The sequence below is a fragment of the Anolis sagrei genome, chromosome Y (assembly GCF_037176765.1).
Source record: "Anolis sagrei isolate rAnoSag1 chromosome Y, rAnoSag1.mat, whole genome shotgun sequence".
In the NCBI taxonomy this organism is placed as follows: Eukaryota; Metazoa; Chordata; class Lepidosauria; order Squamata; family Dactyloidae; genus Anolis; species Anolis sagrei.
Window position 1 is genome coordinate 14,062,693 of NC_090035.1, and position 10,743 is coordinate 14,073,435.

Genomic DNA, 10,743 nt, shown 5'->3' on the forward strand with positions numbered 1-10,743 from the left:
CTGGTGGAGAAAAGAGTTCATGGCAGAAACGGGGCATGACAGAAGGAAATTTGCATATGGTCTCTGATTGGCCAGCCTCAAATCCAAGATTCCGAGATGAGAAAGAGAGGAAAGGAAAGGCCGGGGGCTGGGTCAGAACACTCCCAATACAGACCAAAATAGGCACACAGAGCCCCCATCACCCACTCTACATCCTACTGCAGTTTGGAGGACTATGAACCATGGCTGATGGGACTTGCAGTACCATCACTCACATTCTGAGACCGCTGTTAACCTTATCCAATGACTGATCAGGACCAAACTTCGCACAGAGACCTCTCATGACCCACTTTACGTCCTGGTGTGGTTTGGCCGGGGATGGACCGTGGATTATGGGACTTGCAGTACCATTGCTCAATTCTTCATACCACTGCAACCCTCATCCAATTACCAATAAATACCAAACTTGGCACACTGAGTCTCCATGGTGCACTCTACATCCAGGTGCAGTTTGAAGGAGGATGCACCATGGACGATGGGACTTGCAATACCTGCACTCCCTTCCTAAGACCATTATAACTGCCAACAATGATGGATCAGGACCACAATTTACACAGAGAGCCCGCATAACTCACTCTACATCCTGGTGCGGTTTGGAAGAATTTGACAATGGATGATGGGACTTCCAGTCACTTCACTCACTTCCTGAGACCACTGAGACCCTCGCCAATGACTCATCAAGACTAAACTTGGCACATGGAGCATCAATGACCCACTCTACATCCTGGAGCAGTTTGGAGGACGACAGACCATGGATGATGGGACTTCAAGTACCTCCACTACCCAAGACTGCTGCAAAACTCATCTAATGACCAATCAAGACCAAAGTTGCCACACAGAGCCCCCATGACCCACTCTACATCCTGCTGCAGTTTTGGAGAAGGGTGGACCATGGATGATGGAACTTCCAGTACCTTCACTCACATTCTGAGACCTCTGCAAACCTCATCCAATGATGGATCAAGACCAAACTTGGCACATAGACCTCTCATGACCCACGTTACGTCCTGGTGTTGTTTGGAAAACTTTGGAGATGGATGATGGGACTTGCAGTACCTTTGCTCACTTCCTGAGACCACTGAGACCCTCGCCAATGACTAATCAAGACTAAACTTGGCACATGGAGCTCCAATGACCCACTCTATATCCTGCTGCAGTTTGGAGGAGTACAGACCATGGATGATGGGACTTCAAGTACCTCCACTCCCTTCAAAACATTGCTGCAACCCTCTTCTAATGACCAATCAAGACCAAACTTGGCACACAGAGCCCCCATGATCCACTCTACATCCTGCTGCAGTTTGAAAGGGGATGGACTTTGGATGATGGGACTTGCAGTACCTTCACTCACTTACTGACACCACTGCCACCCTCATCTAATGACTGATAAAGACCAAACTTGGCACACAGAGCCCCCATGACCCACTCTATATCCTGCTGCTGTTTGTAGGAGGATGGGCCATGGATGATGGGACTTCAAGTACCTTCACTCACTTCCTGAAAATAATGCAGCCGTTATCCAAAGACCAATAAAGACCAAACTTGGCATAGAAAACTACCATTACCCACTTTCTCTAAAAACCCGGGCAACGCCGGGTCCCCAAGCTAGTATGTATATATATATATATATATATATCCAACATGGCAATTCATACTGACAGGGAAGAGTTCTATCAAAAGTACTCCGTTTATGGAAAAGGAAATTGCATCATACCTTACTTGATACTTCTCCAGAAACAGAGCTTGGGGAAGGCTGCAATGAAGAATATCTTTATAAATAAATGCAAAATGTCACCATTAAAAAGAGCCATCAGCAACCATAAGAAGAAGAAATTGCATTTCAAAAGCAACACCTAAATAAAACATGGCTTCAACTTACTTTTGCCCTAACGTAGGCTTTTCTTATTTTCAATCCAAGCTTCTGAGCAAGCTCTTGAGTTAATTTTATTACACTTTCATCCTGTTTAAAAATATACACATGATTAATATGCTGTTATGGAGTTTCAGCGACACCTATCAATATGCATATCAACATCTATTGATCTGTAATAAAAATCAATATATGTTTGTATGTCTGTATGTATGAAATGTGAGGGAAAGAGCCAGCTGTTACCCCAAAGGGGTCACTGGAAGGTTGCAGGAAAGAACCAGCTGTTACCCCAAAAGGCCATTGGGAGGTCACGTGAAAGAGACAGGTGGGACTGCAAGAGTTCCCTAGAGGGCTGCAAGAAAGGGCCAGTTGTTACCGTAAAAGGGCACTAGAGGGTTGCTATGGAGACCTAAATCAGGCAGGTACGCTCACTCCCTGAGGGACAAAGAAAATACTGCTTTGTGTCTGGTGACTGATCCATCCCTACTATAATAAAAGCAACAATTATTTTTACTAATAAATCCAATTACAAAATGCAAACCCGGGCAATGCTGGGCACCTAAACTAGTTAATAATATAATCCTCAGGAAAGAAATTAAAATATTCTGCACATTGTTCCCCCAGCACAAATGAGTGGGGCCCAGTGTTCTTTTGGCCAACCTGGTGGGCTCACCTGTGGCACCGCGAGGGAGCATTTAGCGACTGCATCGTATGCTTCCTTGTACCTTCCCAGTTCTTTTAAGGCTTTGGCTTTCCGATAGAGAGCTCGGAAATTGTTTTCATTCAGCTTTAAAATTACTCCACAGTCTTCTAGGACTTTGTCATGCTGGCCCTGGACAAACAAATGTAAGCGTTATCAGGAACATTTCTTTCCTGGAATCCTTGGACAAAAGAAGCCAACTGTGGTAAAGACCATTTAAGAGACCATTCCTTTCCTTTGGTCTTAAAGCTATAGGTGCCAACTTCCCCTCTCCATTTGAAAATGTCCTGCACCAATTTGTTAAGGTCCACTTCCTGAACAGACAGCCAATGACCACAAAAATTCTCTCTAAAAACACTACCAGCAGAAGGACAAAGGGTACGCTTTTAAGGGGTTCTACCAGCCCTGCCGAAATTCTCAAGGAAGAAATCTAGAACTGGATCAGGCCCATGAACCACTTGCCCTCTTGATGCCGCTCCCTTACCTTCTTTGAATAACACGCAATGCGATTTACACGCAGCTTCTCTAATATTTCATCGGAAATGTGGATCCCTTCAGAACTGGCATAATCGGCAATGTTCAAAGCTTCAGAGTAATGGCTCAGCGACCCTTCCCAGTCGCCTTCTTGGTAAGCCTCGTTCCCTTCGTGGAACAGGTTCTTGACAAGATCGCGTATGAATACCTGGAAGACAAAGTATCCATTAAGCATCCAATAGGGTGGCTCTAACAAGATCTTATTCAATGTCCACAACCTCCCACGATAAGTGAAATACTGCGATGTAGGGACACTCCCTCCCCCCCTCTCTCACATACTTTGCCTTCATTTTTCCTCTCCTCTTTCCCCCCTTTTCCTCCCTCCCTTGGACACTCATGCCACCCTCCCCTGGCAAGAAGGACACTTTTGCCTGCGTGGCCCTCCTCCTCCTTGCCTTCTCTCCCTCCTTGTCTTCCTTCCTCCTCCGTTTTCCCTCCTGAGGCAGTGGGAAAAAGAAGAGGAGGTGGAAGAAGATGCTGGGGCTGGGGAGGAAACAGAGGGAGCCGCTGCCCCTTCAGCCAAGTCTATTCCTGCAGAAGCAGTGCAAGCCAAGTGAGAGGGAGAAGAGGCGAGAAAGCGGAGGAGGAAATTTCTTTCTCCTCTGCTTTCTCTCCTCTTCTCCCTCTCACTCCGCTCGTACTGCTTCTGCAGGAACTGCTGCCAGAGTAGACTTAGCTGAAGGGGCAGCGGCTCCTGCAGAAGCAGTACAAGCCGAGAGAAGAGGCAGGAAAATGGAGGAGAAAGACATTTCCTGCTCCTCTTTCCCGCATCTTCTCTCTCTCACTCGGCTCGTACTGCTTCTGCAGGAGCTGCTGCCGTAGTAAACTTGACTGAAGGGGCAGCGGCTCCAGCAGCTCCCTCTGTTTCCTCACCAGCCCCAGCACATTCTTCTTACTCCTCTTCTTCTTTCTCCCACAACCTCAGGAGGGAAAGCGGAGGAGGAAGGAATGAAAGGAAGGAGGGAGGGAAGAAGAGGAGGGCCACGCAGGCGAAAGTGTCTCTCTTGCCAGAGGAGGGTGGCATGAGCGCCCAAAGGAGGGAGGAAGAGAGGGGAAAGAGGAGAGGAAAGAGAATGCAAAGTGTGTGAGAGCGAGGGAGGGAGGGCAAGGAGGAGGGCCATACAGGTGTTGCACCTCAGAGTAGATTCACCTTGCTGAAGACACCAAACCACACACAGCCAGAAGTCGTTATAGTTAAGAATAAAAGGTAAAAAAGTTCTTAAAAGCAAAGGTTAATGTTCCAACAGATCAATATCCAAAAGCACTTGAAGCTTAATCCAAAAAGGCACCAGCAAAGCAAAACCCCAAGAGAACATGACAAAGTCCTGAAACCATGAACACAAAAGCTGAAAGATAAATCCAGACAAGCATAGGCAAACTTCTTGGTAGAATGCAAAGTTGCTTTGACAAAGATTTGGCCTCACACACATGGTTTAATATCCTTTGCAAAACATGAAGACGTTTCTCTGTCCCCTGGCTATCCTTTCACTCCTTCGGACTTGGAATTCCAAATGGTCAGCCCGATCTAAGGTTCCCATTTCATCAAGGTTAGTCTGTTCGTTAGTGTCAGCCTGTTTCCCTGCTTGCTCATTATCAGGCTGAGAACTACCCTCCTCAATTTGTACCTGCTCCTAGCTATTTTCAGTATCAACACTCTCATGCCTTGCTGTGGGAAACTGCACTTTGTCAAAAACAGGGCATCTATAACAGGGACATATTGAACCAAACTGTAAACCTGAGTCCCATCATCCTCATCAGAGACAGTCTGTGATTCCAACTGAGTCACGACAGCAGGGAAAACCGCGAAACAGCAAGTCTGTGGTAAGCGAACTGCGAAGGAGTGAGGGAACACTGTACTCTGCTTGAGCATAACAAGAAAATTTAGGCAAAAGATGCTCAGCAGTCTGGACTGGGAGCAATGTTTATGGAATTTGTCCATAAAGGTATGTGAGCTCAAGGTTGATTAGCAAGACAGCCAAACTTTCTTGTGATGCAAGACTATTTTATCCTTATTTGTTTTACATTGTTGTTTTCTCCTGGGACAAGATCTAACAAGGATGGTCACCATTATTATTATTATTATTACTATTATTATTATTATTATTATTATTATTAACATTATGCTTTTTCTCTCTAAAAAAAAAAAAAGACTCGAAGCAGAACCCTGTTACCTCATATTGTTCTTGTGTCCCTGGGTAGGGTAAAGTAGACCTGAGAAAGAGAAAGAGAAAAACGAAACTGAAAACTTGTTCTGACTTTGTCCAAAAGGAGAGCTGATGAGACCAAAATAGGACTAGAAAAGGCAAACAATGTCTTCTCAAAGGAACACATGTCAACCCTTCTCCAAATGAAACGGCAACTAAAACATGGCAGTGTGCATAGAACAGTGATATTTACAACTCTTTATGTATTTACTCAATTTAACATGACTGTGTTCAGTGGGAATGTCTCCCCACTTATGTGTGCACAGAAGCAACAACTTAAGAGCATTATTATCTCCCCCCCCCCCCACATACCCATGATTAACTATTTTTAAATTTTAATGTGCACAATGAACAAAAAGAACAGCCATAACGAAGAATCTCCCACCTCTATCTATATAAACACACAAATTAATTTTTGAATAATGTTTCCTAACATGTATACAGTATTATGCTATTTCTTTATTAAATTATTTAAATCTTCAAAAAAAGACAAAGAAAATGGACACACTTAATCCAGACATACAGATCATAATCCAATTAAATAATAAAACTTAAAAACACTGCTTCGGTTTCTTGTCTATAGACTCCATTCCTTCCCTTTGAGAGAGATTCTTCCTTAATCATCTTGCATCCCCTTTGGTGGAAAAAAACTTAAATACTTAAGTGGTTTTTTTGTTTTGTTCACAGAGACTATAAATTTCCCGTTCATCTTAATTATGCCTTTTCCTCCCACTACTCATCCCGTTATTGTGACTTCCCATCCTTTAGGCTGAAGTCAATCATATATAATTAAGTCCTTCCTTCCTAGTGAAGGCTTGTTCCAGTCCTCCTTTGAGCACAAAAGTTACAATTTGAAAATCCTATGCAAAAAAAATCTAACAAATGTTTTAAAAACTTTCCCTCTTTCTTCTTTTTTACCAAGGTATTGAGAAAGGCAAGAGACCCCAGTGGCACAGTGGGTTAAACAGCTGAGCTGCTGAACTTGCTGACCAAAAGGTCAGCGGTTCCAATCTAGGGAGTGGGATGAGCTCCCGCTGTTAGCTCCAGCTTCTGCCAAACTAACAGTTCAAAAACCTGCAAATGTGAGTCAATCAATAGGTACCATTTATGCGGGAAGGTAACGGCACTCCATGCAGTCATGCTGGCCACATGACCTTGGAGGTGTCTATGGACAACACCGGCTCTTTGGCTTAGAAATGAAGATAAGGACCGCCCCCCAGAGTCAGACGCGACTAGACTTAATGTCAAGGAGAAACCTTTACCTTTTTACTAAAAAAGGAGGAGGGAAAAGAGTCCCCTTGGTGCTCTGTTGCACCCATATGTTTACTTGGTAATGACAAATCTGGATAATCGTTCAATATGAAAGACATATACACCGAAGAAGAAAAATATGGCACTTTGTGTTAAGGCAGCCCATCTGCCAAGGAAAATCCTTCAGACAAAGGAATCCAGATGCCAAAGTCCCTTACTGTATAAACTGCAGCCCCTTCTTGATCTCCTGCAGTCTGATGCTTCTATCCACGGAGACATTGGACATGTTATCATGGACACCCACTTCTTCAGTGTGAAGCGTCTGAAATGGGAAACAACCAGATAGAAGTAATTTAGGAAAGGAAGGAAGGATCCCATCTATGGAAACAAACCTACAAGCAGTCAAGAGGGACAAACAGCGTTTTGATCAGGTAGAACATTTTGGGATTTTTTCTTGTTATATTTTATTGATTTTCAGAAAAGAAAGTAAAAAAAAAACACAAGCAACACCATAAGAAGAAAAGACACATACAAACCAAAGTAAACATAACACAGTCCAATTCAACAATAAATACAAAGGCACTGCTTCCTTCCCTCCCTTTGAGGGAGAGGTTCATCCGAAGTCTTCTTGCATTCCATTTGTTAGAAAGAGAAACTTAAATATGCACTGTTTATTTTTGTATACAGAGATGACTTATTCCTTTCAATATTTCTCTACTTCCTCATGTTTCTGCACCTTGCTTAGACAGCCCTTCTTCGTTATTCTAGATAATTTGTCCATTTCCATGGCTTCTCTTAATTTCAGCTGTCAATACTACCCCTTTGTGTTGTCATCATATACATGATGATTCTCCTTGTAGGTTTATTGATTTGCACATCTATCATGTTGAGAAGATACAGCTTCGGCATAAATTTTTAATTCTAATATACTACTACTACTACTAATAATAATAATAATAATAATAATCCAGTTTCTGAATGCATCTTAACTGCATTGACCTGGCAGTATAGATCCAGCCATAGTTGAAATATTTGGAACAGTGTAATTGTTTCAAAGCTCGCCAGCATGAAAAAACGTCAACAAGACCTTTCCCACAAAGTTAAGAGCGAAATTACTCATTTTAAATCTTAAATAAGAGTCCAAGGAGTGATTCCTGATCTCCCCTGGCATGAACTCAATGTTAATGGAGAACAGCCACTTTAAAAATAGAAAGGAAACTCCAATGGAGGAACAAAACCAACAGTTTCAATTTCAAGCACAGCTCCTACTGCAATAAGTTTGCTTTTGGTTATGTTTCCTACAATTGTATCTGAAAGAGTCCTCAACAAATATATGTCAAGGAAGCAGGGCCTCCTTTTAATTTCCTGAGATTTACAAGGACTTGCTGCTGAAAAGCCACAGAAGAAGAGTGCAACAGGCACATCTATTGTATTCCTAGCACGTCGTTTCCTCCAATAAGGTCTCTCACAAAATCGCTTTTTAAAAAAAGTTAAAGCAATACACAATGGAATGTGGAACAAGTGATTAAAAACCACATTAAATAATCTTATACATTGAGGACAGCAATATAATAAATTTATATTTAGATTACACCAACCAGCTGACTTTCCTTCAAGACTGCAAGAGCCACTTTGCATCTCAATTAAAAAAAAACAGGAAATAACAACAATATTGTAATAATAACACTTAAAACTTATTCTTGGCATTGCCCATTGAACAAAGTGGTTTCCCATCAAGACAACAACTAAAACTGAATCCCAGTGTGAGAGAAAGGAGGGATATATATCCAATAAATGCAAAAATCAAAGAATATACAATAATACATAATACATTTTTATGATTATGTTTATTTATGCTCTGCTTTTTCTCTCCATAGGAAGACTAAAAGCATCAAATGCACAACTGTATCTGTTAAAATATATTGTATATTTGATTTATGTTTGACATATATCGTAATACATGACATAATACATATACATATATAAAATACTCGATTTACTATTTGTATGTGTGTGTATATATATATAATTGTGTTGTTCATTATTTTATTTATTATTTGGATAGAGATATTATATATATATATAATGTATTATTATATATTACTTTATTTGTGTTTATATATATATATATATACACACACACACATATTTGATGCTTTGAGTCTTCCCATAGACAGAAAAAACAGGGTATAAATAAACATAATCATAATAATGTGTTATGTTATTATTATATATTCTTTGATTTTTGTATTTATTGAATGTATATCCCTCCTTTCTCTCAAACATGGATTCAATTTTAGTTCCTGTCTTGATGGGAAGTCACTCAATTCAACTGGCAATGTCAAGAATAAGTTTAAGTGTTATTATTACAATTATATTACATATAACTATGGTTTTTGGTTAGATGGTAATTACGTCTGATGTGAGTTTTTCATCATCTTTATTAGACATGATGAGGCTGTTTGTTTTTATTGTGCATCATGTCTTTGCTATTTATATGTTGTTCAGTGCTTAGAGTCTCAATCCAGGGAAAAAGTGGGATAGAAATAAATAAATAACAAAAATGGGTCATTGTAGGTTTTTCGGGCTATACGGCCATGTTCTACAAGCATTCTCACCTGACATTTTGCCTGCATCTATGGCAAGCATCCTCAGAGGTTGTGAGGTTTGTTGGAACTAGGAAAATTGGGTTTATATATCTGTGGAATGTCCAGGGTGGGAGAAAGAACTCTTGTCTGTTGGAGTAGGTGTTGATGTTTCACTTGGCCACCTTGATTAGCATTTGATGGCCTGGCAGTTTTTTGGTGTGGCTTGTTAGTGCCCAGAGGAATATTTTGTTGAGAGGTGATTAGTTGTCCCTGGTTGTTTCCTCTCTGGAGTTTCCCTGTGTTTGAGTGTTATAATTTTAGAGTTTTTTAAATACTGGTAGCCAGATTTTGTTCATTTTCATGGTTTCCGCCTTTCTGTTGAAATTGTCCACTGCTTATGGATTTTAATGGCTTCTCTGTGTAGGCTGACATGGTGGTTGTTAGAGTGGTCCAGCATTTCTGTGTTCTCAAATAACATGCTGCGTCCAAATTGCCATAGATGCAGGAGAAACGTCAGGAGAGAATGCTTCTAGGACATGGCCATATAGCCCAAAAAACCTACAACAACTCAGTGATTCCAGCCATGAAAGCCTTTGACAATACCAATAATCTATATAAATTAAAATGTAATCTTCGTTTGTGGCATTAACATAACTCAAAAACCACTGGACAAATTGACACGAAATTTGGACACAATACACCTATCAGGCCAACAAGTGACCATCACTCATAAAAAATCCGAAAAACACAGTGGAAGGGACTTAAGAAGCCAAGAAAAGCAAGAACTACACTACAGCGCATGCACAAAAGGACTCCCCCTGGCAAAGAAAACACACAGCATATCCACATTCTCTTCTAGACTACAGCTCCCAGCATCCCCTAGAGTAGGCCCTTTAAGAGTGGAAGATGATACAAATGCACTGCTTTCAAGCTGCAAGCTTTTTTCTCCTTGGATTTCTTTGAGAGCATCCCGATTCCTGCATATTTCCAATTTCATATTCCTGGACTGCAACTCCAGATAGATAGGATAGATAGATTAGATAGAGATAGATAGGTAGGTCGATAGCTTGCTCAGGAGGACTACTGGGAGTTACAGTCCAAGAATAGGTAGAGAGGGAAGAAAGGGAAGAAAGAGGAAGGGAAAGAAAGAAAGGAGCAGCGAAAGAGGGAGGGAAGGCTGGCTACAGCAACATGTGGCGGGTACAGCTAGTCTATACAAATAAAAATGTAATGTTTATTTGTGGGATTAACATAACTCAAAAACCACTGGACAAATTGCCGCCAAATTTGGCCACAAGACACCTACAAACCCAAGGAGTGACCATCACTCAAAAAAATTGAGTTTGTCATTTGGGAGTTGTAATTGCTGGGATTTATAATTTACTTACAATCAAAGAGCATTCTGAACACCACCAATGATGGAATTGAACAAAACCTGGCACACAGGACTCCCATGACCAACAGAAAATACTAGCAGGATTTGGTGGGCATTGACGTTGAGCTTGGGAGTTGTAGTACATCTATATCCAGAGAGCACTGATGATGGACCTGGACCAA

The 10,743-nt window shown here is 41.3% G+C and overlaps 1 protein-coding gene across 2 annotated transcripts in view; it reads right to left on the reverse strand.

Moving 5' to 3' along the window:
• Window positions 1-10,743, reverse strand: part of LOC137095142 (zinc finger CCCH domain-containing protein 7A-like) — a 34,158-nt gene that overhangs the window by 20,811 nt on the left and 2,604 nt on the right. For both annotated transcript variants that reach the window (XM_067461443.1, XM_067461442.1), the window contains exons 2-7: window positions 6,817-6,920; window positions 5,315-5,354; window positions 3,094-3,291; window positions 2,583-2,741; window positions 1,919-1,999; window positions 1,754-1,792 (exon numbers count right to left, since the gene is read on the reverse strand). In XM_067461443.1, the coding sequence (XP_067317544.1) occupies window positions 1,754-1,792; window positions 1,919-1,999; window positions 2,583-2,741; window positions 3,094-3,291; window positions 5,315-5,354; window positions 6,817-6,884 (585 nt within the window). In that variant the 5' untranslated portion in view covers window positions 6,885-6,920. The remainder of the gene's footprint in view (window positions 1-1,753; window positions 1,793-1,918; window positions 2,000-2,582; window positions 2,742-3,093; window positions 3,292-5,314; window positions 5,355-6,816; window positions 6,921-10,743) is intronic.